Source organism: Parambassis ranga, chromosome 13 (genome assembly GCF_900634625.1).
Source record: "Parambassis ranga chromosome 13, fParRan2.1, whole genome shotgun sequence".
NCBI lineage: Eukaryota > Metazoa > Chordata > Actinopteri > Ambassidae > Parambassis > Parambassis ranga.
Genome location: NC_041033.1, coordinates 23,698,361 through 23,722,110, shown reverse-complemented (window position 1 = coordinate 23,722,110; position 23,750 = coordinate 23,698,361). Strand labels below are relative to the sequence as shown.

At 47.7% G+C, this 23,750-nt stretch overlaps 1 protein-coding gene across 2 annotated transcripts; it reads left to right on the top strand.

Moving 5' to 3' along the window:
* The first annotated feature begins 2,164 nt into the window (after positions 1-2,164).
* Positions 2,165-22,806, top strand: LOC114444896 (butyrophilin-like protein 2). 2 transcript variants are annotated; one of them, XM_028419786.1, is made up of 9 exons: positions 2,165-2,279; positions 8,594-8,726; positions 8,916-9,251; positions 9,346-9,684; positions 15,324-15,422; positions 16,175-16,501; positions 19,151-19,474; positions 21,522-21,842; positions 21,949-22,806. In XM_028419786.1, the coding sequence occupies exons 2-9, from the start codon at positions 8,690-8,692 to the stop codon at positions 22,038-22,040; spliced, it is 1,875 nt and encodes a 624-aa protein (XP_028275587.1). In that variant the 5' UTR covers positions 2,165-2,279; positions 8,594-8,689; the 3' UTR covers positions 22,041-22,806. The 2 variants fall into 2 exon arrangements, with proteins under 2 accessions (XP_028275587.1, XP_028275588.1); XM_028419787.1 differs by lacking the exon at positions 19,151-19,474.
* Positions 22,807-23,750: the final 944 nt, after the last annotated feature.

The window sequence follows — 23,750 nt, the reverse complement described above, 5'->3', positions numbered from 1 at the left end:
GACCTGCCTGAACACACTAAAGTGAAGTGGAGGGACATTATAGACAGGAAGGTCCATGTGTATAAGAACCGCTCTGACCGACCTGCAGACCAGGACCAGGTTTACAGAAACAGAACAAAGATGAATGAAGACCTGCTGAGAACTGGAGACCTCAGTCTGACCCTGAGACACCCCACAGAGAGAGACAGTGGACGATACTGGTGTGCTGTTTACAGTGGAAGAGTTCTGCTGAGACGAAAAAAAGTGCTGCTCACAGTCAAAGGTTTGTCTCTGTCTGTCTGTCTCTCTTTCTCTGTCTCTGTCTGTCTGTCTCTGTCTGTCTGTCTCTCTGTCTCTGTCTCTGTCTCTGTCTGTCTCTGTCTTACTGTCTTCTGTCTCCTCCACAGACAGAGTCCAGGTCCAGGATCAAACAGAGGACATCAGGACCAGAAGCAGCTCCATTGATCCGACTCCTCTGATGGCTGATCAATCAGTTTGATCAGTTTGTTGATGGATCTTTGATCATTGACTCTGATCAGAGAGAACATGAGCTGAAGGATGTGATGGATGAAGAGAGGCGGAGCCTCACGGTGTGATGTCACAGAGTGATGGACATGTGTGCAGCTTGCAGACTCTGATCTGGATCCATGCTGTGTGTTCAGACTCAAACAGGTTTCATCCTTTCAGGATCATCTGCAGCCAGCAGGACGCCTGAGCTCAGACCTGAGTGCTGCTGACCTCTGATTGGACAGTCAGTCTTTGTGGGAGGAGTTTAACCTGTGCTCGCTGCTTCTTGTTGCTGTGTGACTTCTTTAAAGACGTTTTTGTCACATGCAGCTTCCTGTTTTATTTTGTTAAGTGTTCCTCTTCCTGTTTTATTTTGTCATGAGTGTCCAGCTTCCTGTTTTATTTTGTCATGTGTTCAGCTTCCTGTTTTATTTTGTCATGTGTTCAGCTTCCTGTTTGGTCTGTGATCACCTGTGCTCTATGATGGCCCCTGCTCCCCTGACCGGTTCAACCTGTGCACACATACAGGCCTTCTTCAGCCATGTGTCTCTGTCGGACTCTGGGTGCTGCCTCAGGGTGTCGGACTTTGCAGCCTTCTCTAGTCAGTCTTCAGTCAACACGTCCTGTTTGTATGTTGGACTCCTGATTCTTGGTTTCAGCCCACTTGGTCCTTGGTCCATGTGACTGTCTTTGCTTTGAACCCTGCCTGCTGTGTTCAGGTGTTGGTTGTTGCCTGGTCCCTGTCTGTCCTGGTGCCTTTTTCAGACTGTGTGTTTGGATGTTTAATCCTGTGGATTAAAGGGTCTAGATTGTGGACCGTACGTTGTCTTTGGTGCTTGTGTCCTCTCTGAGTCAACCAGTCATTGGGGACATTACCCTGCAGGACAGAGACACGTCCCCTTCTTCATGATGAGACAGACACACAGTGAGCTGATGCTGATGGTAGAAACTCTGAGTGACCCTGAATGCAGCTCAGCTGATGAGGAGGTAAGTGAAGGCACCACTATTGTACCAGGATCAAAGCTAATGATCAGTGAGGTCATCAATACATGTGACAGTGATGATCTGCACTGATCAGTGGATTGTTGTGTCACATGTTCATTATTGTGTGAAACCAGGAAGCAAACGATGAAAACAAAACAATCCTCTGAGGAAAGATTCAGGCTTTTATTGTGAAAATCTCAGACAGCATCATTCACTGCAGTGTGTCCAAAGATCCAGCAGAGGGCGCCCACTGAGCACACATGGCTGCACCTTAACCCTCCCGGGACTACGGCAAGCACTGAATTCATCAGCTTCGCCTGTTTTTTTTTACACCGGCGGTGAGAAAAGCGCGCGCACACACACACACACACACACACACCTCCAGCCACCCCTTCAAACACATGTCTTCCAGCCCAGTCACAGTGCTGGAGCTCTCCAGCACCCAGGGAGCTTCCAGCTTTTGTTTTCTTCCATAAATGCGTCTGTTTACTTTCTTTAAGCAGTTGTTTGAGAGGCTGTAAAAGTCAGAATCTCCATGCTGACTGACGAGGGGGAGAAAGGAGCTGTGAGACACCTACCGACTTATTGCCGCATGTGTTTATGTTTTAACGTGTGGGTGGCCGCAGATATGTTTGTCTTATATACTCTGACGTTGTATGCAATAACATGCAGTTTCAGTATTGTGCCACAAGGGGGAGTGTTGGCCCAGGTGGACGCGGGTGTGGCAGGTGAGCAGCGGTGCTTCCGCCTTCAGCCGCTGACACAGGAGCAACTAACGTCTCTGTCCCTGCTTTGCCTGCATAAAACAGGTCAGTATGTGTATGTACTGTATACTGTATATGCTGAGACCTAACGTCTCTTTTATTAATGAGGTTTAATAATGAAACTCGTAGTTTTGTGTTTGAATCCACTTCGTGGCTGTTCTTATTGGCGGTCTCCTGGTAAAATGACTGCTGGCTCTACACCAGGGGTGGAGTCTCGAGGACCAACCAAGCGGCAACCTTCGACGCTCCGCTCCACTCCTCTGCGTTCCTGGAGCCCCCCAGTACTCCGGCACATTCCCCAGAGAGGGACGCTCATTGCTGCACGGGGAGGCTGCTCCCATGCGCCCCGTCCATGAATTCTAATAGGGCTACTATACTACAACTAATAATAACAATATTTAGTGCGCACGTTATAAATAATTCGTGGCCACAAGTTATTTATTTTTTACCATGTAACAGAGGGTCTCCGTAGTTTTGGAGAACTTCACTTGTACAGACGCTCTCTGATAGCAGGCTGTCTGCAGAAGCATGTTTAGTCTCGTAGTGAATTGTGTCGAAGTGCTGAACCCGTGTTTGCAGCTTCGGAGCCCTCGGAACCAACAACCAAGCCCTGCAGCACCGCGTGACGCACCACGATGCAGACAGAGAGATAATGTTCTGCTCAGAGAATCATGATGCAAACGTTACACAATGAGTTAAAAACAAAAACAAGAATTGCCTGTTGATTTTGTATGATTTACTCTGTTTGGCTGGCGGGCCATAGAAAATCCGCGGCCCGCGGGCCGTAGTTTGGACACCCCTGCTATAGATAAATGAGTGTGTGGAGCAAGTGTCTGAACGGGTTTGCACCAGTTAAACAGATGGATTCAGTTATTATGGAGTAAAGAAGCTGGGATACTTTATGTTAGTATGGCTGAATATATTTAGATAATCAGACGTTAAGAATCTGAACAGTTTATAGCAGCAATGTGCAGCAATATTTAACAGCTGAAATGTTTTGTTTTCAAACAGAACGCCAGATCTGGTTTATATATGATATATAAATATCATTTTATGGGAGAAAAAGAGAAACAGAGAGAAATAACACTGCTGACACAGAAACATTATGAAGACACAACACACACACAGCTTTACCTGCTTGTTGACAGGACACATTATACCTGTCACGGCCGTTTAGGGTTAGGGTCTGTCGGTGTCTGTCTGTCCTCTGAAGTCTCTGTCAGTGTCTGTCTGTCCTCTGAAGTCTCTATCAGTGTCTGTCTGTCCTCTGAAGACTGTCAGTGTCTGTCTGTTCTCTGGAGTCTGTCGGTGTCTGTCTGTCCTCTGGAGTCATTCAGTATCTGTCCTCTGAAGACTGTCAGTATCTGTCCTCTGTCCTCTGAAGACTGTCAGTATCTGTCCTCTGTCCTCTGAAGACTGTCAGTATCTTTCTGTTGGTGTCTGTCTGTCCTCTGAAGTCTGTCCTCTGAAGTCTGTCAGTGTCTGTCTGTCCTCTGAAGTCTCTGTCAGTGTCTGTCTGTCCTCTGAAGTCTCTGTCAGTGTCTGTCTGTCCTCTGAAGTCTCTGTCAGAGTCTGTCCTCTGAAGTCTCTGTCAGTGTCTGTCTGTCCTCTGAAGACTGTCAGTGTCTGTCTGTCCTCTGAAGTCTGTCAGAGTCTGTCTGTCCTCTGAAGACTGTCAGTATCTGTCTGTCCTCTGAAGACTGTCCTCTGAAGTCTCTGTCAGAGTCTGTCTGTCCTCTGAAGACTGTCAGTGTCTGTCATTATCTGTCTGTCCTCTGAAGACTGTCCTCTGAAATCTCTGTCGGAGTCTGTCTGTCCTCTGGAGTCTGTTAGTGTCTGTCTGTCCTCTGAAGTCTCTGTCAGTGTCTGTCTGTCCTCTGAAGTCTCTGTCAGAGTCTGTCCTCTGAAGTCTCTGTCAGTGTCTGTCTGTCCTCTGAAGACTGTCAGTGTCTGTCTGTCCTCTGAAGACTGTCAGTGTCTGTCTGTCCTCTGAAATCTGTCGGTGTCTGTCTGTCCTCTGAAGACTGTCCTCTGAAATCTCTGTCGGAGTCTGTCTGTCCTCTGAAGACTGTCCTCTGAAATCTCTGTCGGAGTCTGTCTGTCCTCTGGAGTCTGTTAGTGTCTGTCTGTCCTCTGAAGTCTCTGTCAGAGTCTGTCCTCTGAAGTCTCTGTCAGTGTCTGTCTGTCCTCTGAAGACTGTCAGTGTCTGTCTGTCCTCTGAAATCTCTGTCGGTGTCTGTCTGTCCTCTGGAGTCTGTCAGAGTCTGTCTGTCCTGAAGACTGTCAGTATCTGTCTGTCCTCTGAAGACTGCCGGTGTCTGTCAGGCAAGGCAAGGCAGGGCAAGCTTTATTTATATAGCACCATTCATACACAAGAAAATTCAGAGTGCTTTACATAAGATGAAATCACAGAATAAAAACATTTTAAAACATTAAATTAAGAAGGAAATTAAAATCATAAAAAACATCAAATAGAATCAGGATGATTAAATGAGCAGAGTGCAGTCAAGAAATTAGGAGAACGCTGCAGTAAACAAATGTGTTTTCAGGCCTGACTTAAATGAAGTGACTGTCTGAGCAGACCTCAGGTGTTCAGGAAGGCTGTTCCACAGGTGAGGGGCAGAGTAACTGAACCTGCTTCACTCTGTTTGGTTCTGACCCTGGGTCCACACAGTAGGCCTGTCCCTGATGATCTCAGGCGTCTGGATGGTTCATAGGGAACCAATAAGTCCATTCAGTGCTTTGTAGACCAGGAGGAAAGTTTTGAAATGGATCCTTTGACTCACAGGAAGCCAGTGCAGTGATTTGAGGACCGGTGTGATGTGGTCCATTTTCCTGGTGTTACTCAGAACTCTAGCAGCAGCATTTTGGACCAGCTGCAGCTGCCTGACTGATTTTTTGCTAAGACCGAGGACGCCGTTACAATAATCTAGCCTACTGAAAATAAATGCATGAATAAGTTTCTGTGTCTTGTTTGGACAGATCTTGATCCTAGCAATGTTTTTCAGGTGGTAATAGGCAGTAATGGCTTTTACATGGGTGTTAAAGTTCAGGTCTGAGAGAGTTCTGGCTTGGTTTGTGACCTTCAGTGACATGGAGTCAAGGTAAGCACTGATCTTAGCTCTTTCATTTTTGGGGCCAAAAACAATCATCTCTGTTTTGTCAGCATTGAGCTGGAGAAAGTTCTGGCTCATCCACTCATTGATTTGTTGAGTACACTTACTTAGTGAGTGTAAGGGACTGTAGTCATGTGATGACACTGATATATAAAGCTGTGTGTCGTCTGCATAGGTGTGGTAGGAGATGTTGTGCTGTTCTATGATCTGAGCTATAGGGGCAGCATGTAGATGTTGAACAGAAGTGGTCCAAGAATGGACCCTTGAGGAACCCCGCATGTGATCTTAGTTCGGTCAGACTCATAGTTACCAGTTGACACAAAGTAGTCCCTATCATGTAAGTAAGATTTGAACCAGTTTAACACAGTGCCAGTAAATTCCACCCACTGCTCCAGCCTGTCGAGCAGCATGCTGTGATCAACTGTATCAAATGCAGCACTAAGGTCCAGCAGTACTAAGACGGAGACTTTGGATGCATCATTATTCTGATGTATGTCATTTAAGACCTTAATAAGTGCAGTCTCAGTGCTGTGGTGTGCTCGAAATCCAGACTGAAATTCATTAAAAAGATTGTTTTGCACCAAAAATGCATGAATTTGTTGAAAAACAGCCTTTTCAATGACCTTTCCCAGAAAAGGAAGGTTAGATATTGCCTGTAGTTATTTATTGCTGAAGCATCTAGATTTGATTTTTTGAGCAGAGGTTTGATTACTGCAGTTTTCAGGGCCTGGGGAAACTGTCCTGACTGAAGAGAGCTGTTAACTATCTGCAACACATCTGACGATATGCAGTTAAAAACGTTTTTTAGAAAATGTGTAGGCAGATTGTCAAGTGAGCATGTTGTGGGTTTTAACTGTTTAACAGTTTCTGTCAGTGCTGTATTATCTAGAAGGTTAAAATGTGCCAGCTTAACTGGTGGATGAGAAGGCACAAGTGACATTATGGTTTTGAGCTAGAGCTACAGACTGTTTGTCTTATTTTTAACACTTTATCTGTGAAAAAAGATGCAAAGTCATTGCATGACTTTTTAGACAGCAGTTCAGGTGGGACTGACACTCCTGGGTTTGTCAGTCTGTCTATAACAGAGAACAATGTGCAAGCATTGTTGCTGTTCCTGTCGATGATCTCTGAAAAATAGGATTGTCTTGCATTTTTCAGTTCCTGGTTGTAGTTCTGTAGGCTCTCTTTGTAAATGTTATAATGAACCTGGAGTTTGGTTTTTCTCCATCTGCCTGTCTGCAGACTCTTTTTTGAGCTTTAACCAGTGTGGCATTTCTCCAAGGTGACTTTTTCCTTCCTGACAGAACTTTGGTTCTGATTGGAGCAATTGAATCAATAACAGTCATAACTTTGGAACTGAAACTGTTTACAAGGTCGTCAACAGGAGCTGTGGGCAGGGTTGGTGATGGTACAAAAGCCTGTGTGAACAGTGCACAGGTGTTTCGGGGTTTTGTAAATAACTGCAAAGGTTGCTTGACAGGAGGATTTTAGCTGAAGAGCAACATATTCAAAAGAGTCAAACTTTCCATAGGATACCTTTTTGCACTGGAGGCAGTCATTAAACAAGATGGCGACTCCTCCTCCTTTCTTGTGCAATCTTGCTTCACTCATGAAACCAAAGTTAGGAGGAGTAGACTCAATAAGAACTGCTGCACTGTGGTCTTGCCCCAACCAAGTTTCAGTTAAAAACATAAAATCCAGATGGTGCTTTTGAATAAAATCATTAATTAAGAACGATTTGCCTGCCAAAGACCTAACATTTAAGAGAGCTAAATTTAATGTATTAAAACCCATGTCCTGTCTATGTTCAGGGACAGACTGTGGCTGACATTGAATACATTTTCAATTTGATAATACATTTCTTGGATGATGGGGCTTTCTTTTCCTTTTACTTATTAAAACATGAATTGATGAATCTGCGCTGTGTGTTCTCTCCCTGGGCCTCAGGTTGGTAGTGGGATTATTATGGGTACAAGTCCTCAAACAGCAGAAGCCCTGGGTGTCTGTCCTCTGAAGACTGTCAGTATCTGTCTGTCGGTGTCTGTCTGTCCTCTGAAGTCTCTGTCAGAGTCTGTCTGTCCTCTGAAGTCTGTCAGAGTCTGTCTGTCCTCTGAAGACTGTCAGTCTGTCTGTCCTCTGAAGACTGTCCTCTGAAATCTCTGTCAGTGTCTGTCTGTCCTCTGGAGTCTGTCAGTATCTGTCCTCTGTCCTCTGAAGACTGTCAGTATCTGTCTGTCGGTGTCTGTCTGTCCTCTGAAGTCTGTCCTCTGAAGTCTCTGTCATTGTCTGTCTGTACTCTGAAGTCTGTCAGTGTCTGTCTGTCCTCTGGAGTCTGTCAGTCAGTCTGTGCTCTGACGTCTGTCAGTGTCTGTCTGTGCTCTGAAGACTGTCAGTGTCTGTCTGTCCTCTGAAGACTGTCAGTGTCTGTCTGTCCTCTGAAGACTGTCAGGAACTGTCTGTCCTCTGAAGACTGTCCTCTGAAGTCTCTGTCAGTGTCTGTCTGTCCTCTGGAGTCTGTCAGAGTCTGTCTGTCCTCTGAAGACTGTCAGGAACTGTCTGTCCTCCGAAGACTGTCAGGAACTGTCTGTCCTCTGAAGTCTGTCCTCTGAAGTCTCTGTCAGTGTCTGTCTGTCCTCGGAAGTCTGTCAGTCTGTCCTTTGAAGACTGTCAGTGTCTGTCTGTCCTCTGAAGACTGTCAGTGTCTGTCTGTCCTCTGAAGACTGTCAGTGTCTGTCTGTCCTCTGAAGTCTGTCTAAGTCCGTTTGTCCTCGAAAGACTGTCCTCTGAAGTCTCTGTCAGTGTCTATCTGTCCTCTGGAGTCTGTCAGAGTCTGTCTTTCCTCTGAAGACTGTCAGTGTCTGTCTGTGCTCTGAAGTCTGTCCTCTGAAGTCTCTGTCAGTGTCTGTCTCCTGGAGTCTGTCAGTATCTGTCTGTCCTCTGAAGACTGTCGGTATCTGTCTGTCCTCTGAAGTCTCAGTGTCTGTCCTCTGAAGTCTGTCAGAGTCTGTCTCTCCTCTGAAGTCTCAGTCAGTGTCTGTCCGTCTCAGGTGTCCTCTTTGTTGTCACAGGTTGTCCACATCAGCTCACTGTGTCCTGAGGGTCCATCTGAACCTTTAACAGTGTCTCTGCTGCTTTAAAGCGTCTCTCAGATTTTCTGTCCTTCATCTCTGGATGACGTTGACACTGTGCAGAGCTCTGATTGGTCCCTTCAGGTCCCTCATAGTGTCTCTGCTGTGCTTTCAGGTTGTGTGGGTCCTCCTGTGCTGTGATTGGACGGAGCTCGGCCTGATCCTTCCTGTATGTGGAGCTGACGGTCAGGTTGGGTCGGAGCTGCTGAAGATGAAGGTGTTGGTGCTGTGTGTGATCCTCCTGCAGGGTAAGAGGAGCTTCCTCAGCCTCACGGCTTCTTCCTGTCTCAGTCTGGTCAGGACCTCTTCATGTGGACCACACGGGCTCACTTTACATTCTCTGTTCAAGCTGAACATTCAGACTGGGAGGACTGGAGTGGACTCAGTCCCAGTCCTTCAGCCAGCTCACTTTACTGTCTGTCTCTGTGTCCTCACAGCGTCCTCTGTCATGACTGTGGACGTGTATGAGGGGGTGGAGTCAGTGCTGCTGCCCTGCCAGGACTCTTCTGTACCTCGTGACCCCAGAGTGGTGTGGGTCCGCTACGGCTTTATTAATCCAACCGTCCACCAGCGTGACCAGACTGGTGATAAACTAGCAGACCAAAACCAGGGGTACAAAGGCCGAACATCCATGAAGACTGATGCTCTGAGGACTGGAGACCTCAGCCTGACTCTGAGGAAGCCCCGCCTCTCTGACAGTGGAACCTACACCTGCACCATCACAGCGTTTGGAAATGAACGAAGACTGGCAGATGTAGAGCTGCAGGTCAAAGGTCAGACACACACAGCTGCTCTCACATGTGAGCAGAGGTCAGTGCTGCAGACACAGGTCAGCTGGTTCATGTCTCTGTCTCTGTGTCCTCACAGTTCACAGACAGAGCTTCACTGTGACGGTGGACGAGGGGGCGGAGTCCGTCCTGCTGCCCTGCCACATCCCTTTTGTATCTGGACCCTCCACAGTGGTCTGGACTCGCTGTGACCTCAGGGCTTCAACCGTCCACCAGCGTCAGCAAGAAGAGGATGAACTGACAGACCAGAACCAGGCCTACAGAGACCGGACGTCCATGAACCCTGACTCTACACAGACTGGAGACTTCAGCCTGACTCTGAGAAAACCAGGTCCTACTGACAGAGGCAGCTACACCTGCACCATCACTGTGGCTGGAGAAGAGACAAGACACACAGACGTACGGCTGGAGGTCAAAGGTCAGCAAAGAAATCCCACAGCATTATGTAGATACAGCCTGACAGTCAGTGTGACTGCATCAGGCCTGAAAGAGGGGCGGTGCCCTGAGGTGCCCTTGTAGCAGCTAGCTTGGGTTGCATGTTGATGAACATTCAGTCATGCAGGTCATAATTCGTAGAGAAGATTGAAGCATCTGGATTTGTTGAGTCCTCCTGAAGATGTTCCTCTGCTCCTCCATCAGCTCTAAAGCTGGTTACATCCTCCACTAGAACAAAGACCTTTCTTCTCACTCCCCGGGTGGCAAGAACAGGAAAAAAAGTTTGTTTCAACACAGAGAAGCGTGTGTGCAAAACGCGGCGCACGTCACACACAAAAGGTTGCCAATGCAGTTGTGTTGTAAACTGTGACACAGTCGTGGTTACCTGGCCTAATGAGCTGATAATGTTCAGGGAAGAGGGCGCACAGCTGACAATAGAAGATCAGTGCAGCCAAAAGAATCCAATGAGCGACTATATCGAGCGAGTGTGTATCGTTAGTGCATACATACAAACAAACACAAGTAACGATACACATTGTGTGTGTTAGTTATCAAACAAACACACAAAAGTACAAGTAGTTTCTTCTGGGGTGGCTGTGCATGGTGCCACCTGCTCTTATTTTGAAAGGTGCTTTTGCCTTCCGGTGTCTGTGGCTCAGCAGTGTACTCAAACAGAGCTTTAAACCAGCTCTAAATGTTTACATCGAACCCAAAAAACGCTGTCAGCCCACGGTTTGTGTCCTCGGTGGACATGTCTGTGTGTTTTCACAGCACCTGAGTTTGCTGTGTGAGACGATCATTTGTTTTTGAGGACATTTTTTACAGAAGTCTGCCCATGTTAAGTTGTGACTGTCACTGGTTGACATGTGAGCGAGTGACAGAATCAAGAGTATATATTGGGGTAAAGCTGCATTTAGCTCCTTTATAGGGCACCATGGAATATGATAACTGGACTCTGGTCACATCGTGGTGGTTGTCTTTGAATGTTCTTCACAATACCAGCGTCGCTGTGACACACAGCGCTGCTGATGTTTTGAATGGTGGCTGTAGTTCGGTGGTCCGATCAAAAGGGCCAGAGTTACATATTTCACATGGTTCACATCAAATCCATTCAACGTGACGGTGTCCGTGCTTGTGTATTCTTCCCTATAGCTGAGTTTCGCTGTGAAAAACGCTGCTTTGTGTTGGTTTATTTCGCTTTTAAAGAGGGTCATCTGCCCATGTTAAGTTGTGACTGTCACTGGTTAACATGGGCATGTGACGAATGTGCGGAGGCCAACACCAAGCACATCTGGTTACCTGGAATGTAAACAAATATCACCAGACAACATGATCCCCAGTTAAACTGGAACACCGGGCTGTCCGTGCGTACATGCGTAACAGTGAGAGTGAGCGTATATCTACATATCGTGGTGTTTCCAGCGACCAGAGAGTTGGTGAAACGCACAGAAAAGAAGAAATACATCATTGAAGAAGCTATTGAAGAGTGTATGAGACGGGAAAGCAACTTTTCTGACGACGACGTGTCCGACGCAGAAAGTTATGTGTCGTCTGTTGGTGGAAGAAGACATGTTCATTGAAGGAGGAGATATCGTCCATGACCAGTAAGTGTAACTTTTATACATGTTGCAGTTTTATAAACAGAATGTGGACGTTTCAAAGAATTAGTGAATACAGTGTTGTGTCCTTTGTTTACCTGTGTGGGGAGGTGTGTGCTTTACTATTGATTTGTGAGGTGAACAATGAATACAGAGACAGTTGATCTGTGGATGAAAACCTTATTTTTTGCATCTTAGGCAAACTGATTCAGATACAGAGTGGGAGCCAAGCACCAGAGCCAGAGCAGCCTCCCAGTGCCACATCACAAGCCAGTCTACATCTCTGGTGACAGTACAGTTGGGAGGCTGAGGTGCAGGCAGTGAGCTTTGTAGCAGCCCGTGTGTTACAATCAGTGGCATACTGAGAACAACATGTGACTGTGAAATGTGGAATTGTAAACATGGAAAGAGTTTGCTGTAAGTAGTTTTACATAAAGGTGTTTTTGACCATATCTCTTGTTCTGAGTCTTTTCTTTTGATGCAGTTTCAGTTTCAGTAGAATAATGAGCATTCAATGTGTTTTTGCTTCACTAACATTATTTCAATCATGCTAATAGTGACTCTGAATATGGAATGAGGTTCCTCTAAGTGGCCCCTTTCATTAGAGCTCTCATCGATGTCTGTATGTTGAAGCATTCCAGAGCTCTGCACTGATGGACTCCCCATCAAAGTTTTTTCTTCAATCTAGAGAAGAAGAACGGGCAGAGCAGGTTCATCCACGCTCTGCGTTCACCTTCTGGGCAGCTGTTGACGGGAGGAAGGGACATCTGTCAGAGCGCGGTGGATTTTTATTCTGGACTATATGACAGCGAGTACAACGAGGATGAGGACACATTCGGTGCTTTCTGCAGTGGCCTGCCCAGAGTCTCACAGGAGGACAACAAAGACCTGGAGGCTCCCCTGACCGCAGAGGAACTGTTCACAGCCCTGCAGAGCCTGCAGGGAGGGAAGGCTCCAGGGATCGACGGTCTCCCCTCAGAGTTCTACAAAGCGTTTTGGCCTGAACTGAGGGAGGACATTCTGGATGTTTTTAATGAGAGCTTTTATGACTGTCAACTGCCGCAGAGCTGCAGGAGGGCGGTGCTCACTCTGCTGCCAAAAAGAGGAGATCTACAGGACATTAAGAACTGGAGGCCGGTGTCCCTGCTGTGCACGGATTATAAACTGCTCTCAAAGGTCCTAGCTAACAGGCTAAAGAGGGTGATGGACCAAGTTACCCATCAGTCTCAGACATACTGTGTGCCTGGCAGGTCCATCATTGACAACGTGTCATTGATTCGGGATCTTTTGGACACCTCTGGCTCATTGGGGGTTGATGCTGGTCTGATTTCCTTAGACCAGGAAAAGGCTTTTGATCGGGTTGAGCACCGTTACCTCTGGAAGGTTCTGCAGAGGTTCGGCCTCAGCCCTGATTTTATTGCCAAGATTCAGGTTTTGTACGCAGACATTGAGAGTGTGCTGAAAATCAACGGCAACCTGTGTCGACCTTTTAAGGTGAGCCGAGGTGTCAGACAAGGCTGCTCCATGTCTGGCATGTTGTATGCACTGGCCATCGAGCCTTTTTTACATAATGTTCGCTCTTTTATCTCTGGTCTGGTTTTACCTGGTTCTGACACTGTTTTTATTTCATCTGCCTACGCAGACGACGTTATTGTCATTGTAAAAAACCAAGATGATGTAACAACCTTGGGGAAAATAGTTGAAACCTTTGGAAAAGTGTCGTCTGCAAAAGTGAACTGGGCTAAGAGCGAGGCTCTAGCTGTGGGGAAATGGTCTAAAGGTCTCCCTCGTCTACCTGGAGGATTAAGCTGGAAGAGGGGGGGCCTGAAGTACCTGGGAGTCTATCTGGGCAATGACCAAACAGTGCAGAAGAACTGGGAGGGGGTGGTGGAGAAGGTGGAGGGCAGGCTAGCAAAGTGGAGGTGGTTATTGCCACAGATGTCCTACAGAGGGCGGGTTTTAATTATCAATAATCTGGTGGCGTCCACCCTCTGGCACCAGTTGAAATGTTTGGAGCCCCCTGCTGGTCTGTTGGAGAGGGTGCAGAAAATATGTTTGAATTTTTTCTGGGATAATCTGCACTGGGTCCATCAGAGTGTACTGTACCTGCCCAAAGAGGAAGGGGGACAAGGACTGGTGCACCTAAAGAGCAGAACAGCAGCTTTTAGACTGCAGTATATCCAGAGGTTCCTCACAGGAAATGAGGATGTGGTCTGGAGGCCTCTGATGGGCTCAGTTTTAAGGAGGGTGGCTGGTCTGGGTGCATCAGTGTTTTTAACAGACTGTGCTTTTATACCACTGCATGATCTGCCTCCTTTTTATCAGGGACTCTTTAGAGCATGGACTCTTTTTAAATGGTAAAGACTAGGACGCTGATCCACGGAGCTCGTCTGGACATCCAGGATTCCAGCAGACCAGGCCTCAACCAGAGACTAATCTCGGCTGGGGCAGTGAAGCTGAGACGCATCGCAGACGCTGCAGGTCTGGGGTTCCATGGCACGGAGACAGTGGCGTCTCTACTGGACCTGAAGTCCCACCGCTACACCAGGAGTATTTTAAACACGTGGACAGAGAGACTGAGTGTGGACGAGCAGGACGTTTTATTGGATTATTTTAATGGAGTTGAAATCCCGGACTGTACGGATCCTTTCCCGGACCTTGGTTTGTTTTTAGAAAAGACTGAACCAGCAGGACCTGTGGGCACAAAAACTGGACCTGTGCCCAGCCTGCACATGCTGAATGGAAAAGCTCTGTACAGGGGCTGTGTCCAGGCTCTCAACAGAGACGCTTTAAAGGACAGAACGGACACAGTATGGAGGACCAGACTGAGCCCGAAGGAGGACTGTAAGCCAGTGTGGCGAGTCCTCTACAAGCCACCCATCAACAAAAGGACTGGGGATCTGCAGTGGAGGATCCTGCAGGGGGCGCTGGCTGTGAACAGTTTTATCAATAAGGTCAATCCCACGGTGTCAGTTTTATGTCCTTTCTGTGACGAGCCAGAGACGGTCTTCCACTGCTTCCTGGACTGTTGGAGACTCTCTGGTCTCTTCAGTGTTTTAAAGACTGTGTTTCTAAGGTGTGGCGTGCCCTGGACTGAAACCGCTTTTAGCTTTGGAGCAGGGTACAAGAAAGACAACGCTGCAACATGGCAGTTCTTAAACTTCATGGTGGGACAGGCTAAACTGGCCATCTACAAGAGGAAGGAGCAGGGACCAGAGGATCCAGCTTGTAGACTCACAGCCATGTTTAGAGGCCTGGTGAAGGCCAGAGTGAAAGTGGACTTCAGGTTCCATTCACTCATGAACAGTTTGGAGGAGTTTGTCTCCAAGTGGTGTTTTACTAGAGCTGTGTGTTCTGTTGTTGACGGACAGCTGTCCTTCAATTCAGTGTTTTTATAAAATATGATCGTGTTGAACTGATGAATTGATCCTTTATGTGGAATAAAGGTGTTTTAAAAACTCAAAAAAAAAACTCTCTCTCTCCCTTTCTCTCTCTCTCTCTCTGCCTCGCTCTCTCTCTCCCTCTCTCTCTCTCTCACTCTCTCTCTGCCTCGCTCCCTCCCTCTCCCTCTCTCTCTGCCTCACTCTCTCTCTCTCCCTCTCACTCTCCCTCTCTGTGTGTGTGTGTGTGTCTCTCTCCCTCTCTCACTTCCTCTCTCTCTCGCTCTCTGCCTCTCTCTCCCTCTCACTCTCCCTCTCTGTGTGTGCCTCTCTCTCACTTCCTCTCTCTCTGTCACTCCCTCTCTCTCTCCCTCTCTCTCCCTCTCTCTCTCTCTCTCTCTCTCTCTCTCTCTCTCTCTCTCTGTCTCTCACCTTTATTACATCAACAATCAGTCCACTGCTGAAATCCTCTCGTCCACCATATCCAGCTTCCTGTTTGTTGGCCTGACCTCCTGTGCTGATCACAGGCTGATGAGAGTCCCTCACCTCTACACCAGACCTGTCTGACCTCAGAGAGGTTCAGTGATCTGGACCAAAGTACCTGTGCTCACACAGCTTGTTGTGTTTGTGTGTTTTACCCACAGTGCCTTACACGTTTCCATGGGAGGCCTGGGTTCTGCTGGGAGTCCTGGCTGTTGGTGTCATGGTGGCTCTTGGCGTGTATCTGAGGAGATTCAACAAAGGTATGTGTGTGTGTATAAATACTAGCTCCTGTGAATGTGATCCTTAGAGTGTGAGCTCGCTCACCATGAACTGGACATTTGATGCTTTTTCCACCAGTTTAAAATAAGTGCTGGTTACCATGGAGACAAAGGAACAATATAAAACAATACAGCAGTACACAGATGCAGTGTGGTCCTGCGTCTCATTGGGCCTCACTCACTAATATGTGCGTGGAAATGTTCTTACTGTGTGTACGCAGACACCGTGGGGTTCATGAAACCTGCACACTGACAGGCTTATGTGCTCACAATTTATGATCAGCATACTACCACACCCCCATTTCTCCATTTTTATGGAAAAAAATGGAGCTTCCTTCATGAAGGAAGCAGTTACATCATAGAAGAAGCTTCTGCTCATTTAAACTCGTCACTGCGTCATGTGATCACTCTGTGTTCCTGTAAATACATGTTTTTATTTCTACACAGAACACGTGCTCAGTGCTGCTGCTGCCGTCTGTGCCATGAAACAATTCCTGCATGTTACCACTGTGTATAAATGTCATGTCATCATGTGATTGTGTTGAATGTATGTAACTTTCAGCAGAGTGTGTGGTGTGCCTTGCATGGCAGCGGCCCGGAGGCTTGCTCCTTCTTATTGTTTTAAATTTGTTTTATCTGGAAAGCGCTTTGATCAATTTCCAATTGTAGGAAGGTCCAATATAAATAAACATTGATTGATTGTACAGCTCATGTTGGTCTTTGTTGTCTCTCAGTCCCCCAGGTGGAGGTGGACTCAGGGGTGGAGTCTGTCCAGCTGCCATTAAAAACCACAGCTGACCTGCCTGAAGACACTAAAGTGAAGTGGAGGGACAGATACTACAGGACAGTCCACGTGTATGAGAACGGCTCTGACCGACCTGCAGACCAGGACCAGGTTTACAGAAACAGAACAAAGATGAATGAAGACCTGCTGAGAACTGGAGACCTCAGTCTGACCCTGAGACACCCCACATGGAGAGACACAGACACCTACACCTGCACCGTCTACAACAAGGAGGGAGACATCCTGATGGAGAAACAAGTGGAGCTCAAAGTCAGAGGTCAGTGTGTGTGTCTGTGTGTGTGTGTGTGTCTCTGTGTGTGTGTGTGTGTGTGTGTCTCTGTGTGTGTCGGTGTGTGTGTCGGTGTGTGTCTGCCGACACGCCGGGACAGACCCAGCACATGAGAACCAAAGCTCCTACAGTGTGAATGTGCACAGGTCACAGTTAGCAGAGGGTTTTCATGGCAGGATGGTTCCTGGGGTCAGACACACCCTGTGAGCACATTTAAAGTGGATTCACTGATGGTCGGGGTGTTTGCAGGTGTCATGCAGCTTCTCACTGCGTCCCAGCAAAGACCAGCTCCCTGTCCCATACACTTTCTGGTCCTTCTCTGCTCCTCTGGTCCTCCTTCCACCTGGTGGGGAGGTCAGCCGGGACGTCCTCCTGTCCCCCTGTGTCTCCACTGTCTGCTGGTCCAAAGCCACAGGTCCTTCATCCTGGTCCATGTTCAGGATTGTGGTTGGTGCACCGTGTACCAGAGGTGCTGTGGTGAGCTGGATCTGTGGTTGGTTTTAGCTCAGCCAGTCTCCATCCAGGTCTGAGCTGGTGGACCGGCCCCCTTTTAGACCAGCAGTTTGAATTCTGGAAGGACTCTGAGAGACCAGCGTCTAACACATCATCATAACAAGGTCTGTCAGCAGGTCTGTCTCTAATGTTCAGTCAGTCTGTGTGAGGACGGCCCCTCAGAAGTCAGGGTCTGAACTGAGTCTCATGGAGTCCAGGGTCCTTCAAAGAGACGTCCTGAGAGTCTGTCAGCATAGAAATATAAACATAGACAGGCCCCTTTGTGACACGTGGTCTCCACCTTGTATCTTCCTCCTCCTCCTCCTCCTCCTCTGTAGATGTAGTGGAGACACCTGGAATATGCTGCTTCTGGTGCTGGTTCAGAGTCGGGCACTAACTTCAGGTCAGGCTCCTCATGTAGATATTCCAGTAGTCCAAGAAAGAGGCGGGTCATGGACACTTCAGGTGACTTCTTTCTCTCCCGTGGCAGCCAATGAGATCATGAGGTTTTCTACAGCCAATAAAGGCACAGAGTCCAGCAGTGGATGCAGAGTGGAGGCTCCTGATGATCCATGAGCAGAACATAAAAGGCTCCTTAAAGGACTGCGGCTTCATTGGCCTCTAGTTCACCTCATCACAGCTCTGAACACACTTCAGCTGACACACGAGCGCACTAACACACACACAGCATCACATGGTGACTTTCACCTAACGCTCACACAGACATCACACTGACAACCTCCAGTGATGACAGAGGACATGTGACGTGATGAGCTCCATCACAGGGCTGCAGCTGAATGCTCCAGCTAGCTTAAAGCCTGCTCACATAGCAAATGCTAAAGCTCCACATCAGAACCACAGAAAGGATTTAAGGCGGCAGAAAGGTGGAGACAGCACGGTGACAATGAACATATGTAGATACACACACTCACACTTCACCCACACACAGGCCACTCACCAAGAGCTCCCTGTGAGATGCTGCACCGCAGCTTCACTCACTCTGCAGACACACACTGCTCTCTGCAGGAATACCCTCAGTTACCTGAAGCCACCAGCAGAGGGGGCCGTCTCACACCAACCCACCAACACCACCTCTTTGGGCCTGTTCTACAGTAGACTGGTCCAAACAGGGAGGGTCCCCTGTCAGACCACAGCAGCTGGTCCTGTAGGGTTCTGCTCACTGAGTGCTTCCAGGAAATATTCTGTCAAACAAAGGCAGATAATCTGAGCAGATTATCACTGCTCAGCACCACAGACAGTTAACCTGCAGTCATGTTTCAGAGGAAACACATCAACCAATCACCACAGATCATGTCTCACAGTAACAACCATCAAACATGTCAACATAATCACTGAGCAGCAGATTGGTTTAAATTCTAATCTGCTTTAATCCAACAGAAGTAGTTGAAGTCAGGACTCTTTGTTTCAGAGTGACGAGGACAAAGGTGGACATATTTGATATAACAGGAAGTGATCATCATCCAATCAGCTTCTAGCTGCTCACATGTGCTCGTTTCCTGGAAGCAGGTCTGGTGTCAGACTTACAAGGTGAAAGCTCAGGTTGATTCTGTCCTTGACTTCAGTGTCTGTGTGTTTGAGGACCTGCTGTATGTTCAGTCTCACATTCTCCTCTGAACTGACCTCAGCCATCATCTAGACCGTCCACATGTCTGAGACCACGTCCCAGCTGGGCTGATCCAGGACGTCCTTCCTCTGCTTGGTGCTTCCATGTCAGATCAGATCAGCTTGTGTCCAGCAGCAGACATGTCCCACAGGTCTCTGAGGGTGCTGTGATCAGACCTTTACTTAAAAACCTTCTCTTGAGCCCACATCTGATCAAAGTACAGACCCATCTCCAACCTCCCACTTCTGTCTGTTCTTCACTGTCTGTTGATGTTTGTGGAACATTCAGTCTCTGCTCATACCAGAGGGACCTACCAGGAGGACTTAGTCTCTGTCTGTAAATGTCCTTTAAGCTGATTGGACCACAGACAGCTGTGTCTCTGTCCAATGGATCAATGGGACATATTTCAGACTGGAACCAGTCCAACATGTTTTCACTGCTAATATTTCATACAGTCACAGAACATGTGCTCAGTGCTGCTGCTGCTGTCTGTGCAGCTCATGTTGGTCTTTGTCTCTCAGTCCCCCAGGTGGAGGTGGACTCAGGGGTGGAGTCTGTCCAGCTGCCATTTAAAACCACAGCTGACCTGCCTGAAGACACTAAAGTGAAGTGGAGGGACAGTTACAGGACAGTCCACGTGTATGAGAACGGCTCTGACCGACCTGCAGACCAGCACCAGTTTTACAGAAACAGAACAAAGATGAATGAAGACCTGCTGAGAACTGGAGACCTCAGTCTGACCCTGAGACACCCCACAGATGGAGACAACCACACCTACACCTGCACCGTCTACAACAAGGAGGGAGACATCCTGATGAAGAAACAAGTGGAGCTCAAAGTCAGAGGTCAGTGTGTGTCTGTGTGTGTGCGTGTGTGTCTGTGTGTGTCTCTAATGTTCAGTCAGTCTGTGTGAGGACGGCCCCTCAGAAGTCAGGGTCTGAACTGAGTCTCATGGAGTCCAGGGTCCTTCAAAGAGACGTCCTGAGAGTCTGTCAGCATAGAAATATAAACATAGACAGGCCCCTTTGTGACACGTGGTCTCCACCTTGTATCTTCCTCCTCCTCCTCCTCCTCCTCTGTAGATGTAGTGGAGACACCTGGAATATGCTGCTTCTGGTGCTGGTTCAGAGTCGGGCACTAACTTCAGGTCAGGCTCCTCATGTAGATATTCCAGTAGTCCAAGAAAGAGGCGGGTCATGGACACTTCAGGTGACTTCTTTCTCTCCCGTGGCAGCCAATGAGATCATGACGTTTTCTACAGCCAATAAAGGCACAGAGTCCAGCAGTGGATGCAGAGTGGAGGCTCCTGATGATCCATGAGCAGAACATAAAAGGCTCCTTAAAGGACTGCGGCTTCATCGGCCTCTAGTTCACCTCATCACAGCTCTGAACACACTTCAGCTGACACACGAGCGCACTAACACACACACAGCATCACATGGTGACTTTCACCTAACGCTCACACAGACGTCACACTGACAACCTCCAGTGAGGACAGAGGACATGTGACGTGATGAGCTCCATCACAGGGCTGCAGCTGAATGCTCCAGCTAGCTTAAAGCCTGCTCACATAGCAAATGCTAAAGCTCCACATCAGAACCACAGAAAGGATTTAAGGCGGCAGAAAGGTGGAGACAGCACGGTGACAATGAACATATGTAGATACACACACTCACACTTCACCCACACACAGGCCACTCACCAAGAGCTCCCTGTGAGCTGCTGCACCGCAGCTTCACTCACTCTGCAGACACACACTGCTCTCTGCAGGAATACCCTCAGTTACCTGAAGCCACCAGCAGAGGGGGCCGTCTCACTCCAACCCACCAACACCACCTCTTTGGGCCTGTTCTACAGTAGACTGGTCCAAACAGGGAGGGTCCCCTGTCAGACCACAGCAGCTGGTCCTGTAGGGTTCTGCTCACTGAGTGCTTCCAGGAAATATTCTGTCAAACAAAGGCAGATAATCTGAGCAGATTATCACTGCTCAGCACCACAGACAGTTAACCTGCAGTCATGTTTCAGAGGAAACACATCAACCAATCACCACAGATCATGTCTCACAGTAACAACCATCAAACATGTCAACATAATCACTGAGCAGCAGATTGGTTTAAATTCTAATCTGCTTCAATCCAACAGAAGTAGTTGAAGTCAGGACTCTTTGTTTCAGAGTGACGAGGACAAAGGTGGACATATTTGATATAACAGGAAGTGATCATCATCCAATCAGCTTCTAGCTGCTCACATGTGCTCGTTTCCTGGAAGCAGGTCTGGTGTCAGACTTACAAGGTGAAAGCTCAGGTTGATTCTGTCCTTGACTTCAGTGTCTGTGTGTTTGAGGACCTGCTGTATGTTCAGTCTCACATTCTCCTCTGAACTGACCTCAGCCATCATCTAGACCGTCCACATGTCTGAGACCACGTCCCAGCTGGGCTGATCCAGGACGTCCTTCCTCTGCTTGGTGCTTCCATGTCAGATCAGATCAGCTTGTGTCCAGCAGCAGACATGTCCCACAGGTCTCTGAGGGTGCTGTGATCAGACCTTTACTTAAAAACCTTCTCTTGAGCCCACATCTGATCAAAGTACAGACCCATCTCCAACCTCCCACTTCTGTCTGTTCTTCACTGTCTGTTGATGTTTGTGGAACATTCAGTCTCTGCTCATACCAGAGGGACCTACCAGGAGGACTTAGTCTCTGTCTGTAAATGTCCTTTAAGCTGATTGGACCACAGACAGCTGTGTCTCTGTCCAATGGATCAATGGGACATATTTCAGACTGGAACCAGTCCAACATGTTTTCACTGCTAATATTTCATACAGTCACAGAACATGTGCTCAGTGCTGCTGCTGCTGTCTGTGCAGCTCATGTTGGTCTTTGTTGTCTCTCAGTCCCCCAGGTGGAGGTGGACTCAGGGGTGGAGTCTGTCCAGCTGCCATTTAAAACCACAGCTGACCTGTCTGAAGACACTAAAGTGGAGTGGAGGGACAGATACAGGACAGTCCACGTGTATGAGAACGGCTCTGACCGACCTGCAGACCAGGACCAGGTTTACAGAAACAGAACAAAGATGAATGAAGACCTGCTGAGAACTGGAGACCTCAGTCTGACCCTGAGACACCCCACAGATGGAGACAGTGGACGATACTGGTGTGATGTTTCCAGAGGAGGACGTCTGCTGAGAGCAACAACAGTGCTGCTCATAGTCAAAGGTCAGTCTGTCTCTGTCTCTGTCTTTCTGTCTCTGTCTTACTGTCTGTCTGTCTCTGTCTCTGTCTGTCTCTGTCTGTGTCTTACTATCTTCTGTCTCCTCCACAGACAGAGTCCAGGTCCAGGATCAAACAGAGGACATCAGGACCAGAAGCAGCTCCACTGATCCGACTCCTCTGATGGCTGATCAATCAGTTTGATCAGTTTGTTGATGGATCTTTTATCATTGACTCTGATCAGAGAGAACATGAGCTGAAGGATGTGATGGATGAAGAGAGGCGGAGCCTCACGCTGTGATGTCACAGAGTGATGGACATGTGTGCAGCTTGCAGACTCTGATCTGGATCCATGCTGTGTGTTCAGACTCAAACAGGTTTCATCCTTTCAGGATCATCTGCAGCCAGCAGGACGCCTGAGCTCAGACCTGAGTGCTGCTGACCTCTGATTGGACAGTCAGTCTTTGTGGGAGGAGTTTAACCTGTGCTCGCTGCTTCTTGTTGCTGTGTGACTTCTTTAAAGACGTCCCGAGTGTCCTCCACTGTGTCCACTTCCTGCTGCTTCATGTGGACTCCACACAGACTCCGAGCCCGGTCTGGACTCGGTCGTTTTGAACTGATCACAGACCTGCGACATGTGCTGCCAGCAGCCAATGAAAAAGAGAGGGCGGGACACAGGAGACAGACAGAAGAGGACAGGAAGTAGCAGGAGGATAAAAACCAACTGGACACAAAGACGTTTCTTCTTCTTGATGGTTGGTTCCCAGCAGATAGCTGCTCAGACAGCAGCAGCTGACTGTCCTCCTGCTGAGGAGTGTCAGTCCCACCTGAACTGTGTCTAAAATGTCACTGGTGCTTCTCATCCACCAGCTAAGCTGGCACATTTTAACCTTCTAGATAATACAGCACTGACAGAAACTGTTAAACAGTTAAAACCCACAACATGCTCACTTGACAATCTGCCTACACATTTTCTTAAAAACGTTTTTAACTGCATATCATCAGATGTGTTGCAGATAGTTAACAGTTCTCTTCAGTCAGGACAGTTTCCCCAGGCCCTGAAAACTGCAGTAATCAAACCTCTGCTCAAAAAATCAAATCTAGATGCTTCAGCAATAAATAACTACAGGCCAATATCTAACCTTCCTTTTCTGGGAAAGGTCATTGAAAAGGCTGTTTTTCAACAAATTCATGCATTTTTGGTGCAAAACAATCTTTTTAAAGTCTGGATTTGGAGCACACCACAGCACTGAGACTGCACTTATTAAGGTCTTAAATGACATACATCAGAATAATGATGCATCCAAAGTCTCCGTCTTAGTGCTGCTGGACCTTAGTGCTGCATTAGACACAGTTGATCACAGCATACTGCTCGACAGGCTGGAGCAGTGGGTGGGATTTACTGGCACTGTGTTAAACTGGTTCAAATCTTACTTACATGATAGGGACTACTTTGTGTCAACTGGTAACTATGAGTCTGACCGAACTAAGATCACATGCGGGGTTCCTCAAGGGTCCATTCTTGGACCACTTCTGTTCAACATCTACATGCTGCCCCTAGCTCAGATCATAGAACAGCACAACATCTCCTACCACACCTATGCAGACGACACACAGCTTTATATTTCAGTGTCATCACATGACTACAGTCCCTTACACTCACTAAGTAAGTGTACTCAACAAATCAATGAGTGGATGAGCCAGAACTTTCTCCAGCTCAATGCTGACAAAACAGAGATGATTGTTTTTGGCCCCAAAAATGAAAGAGCTAAGATCAGTGCTTACCTTGACTCCATGTCACTGAAGGTCACAAACCAAGCCAGAACTCTCTCAGACCTGAACTTTAACACCCATGTAAAAGCCATTACTAAGTCTGCCTATTACCACCTGAAAAACATTGCTAGGATCAAGATC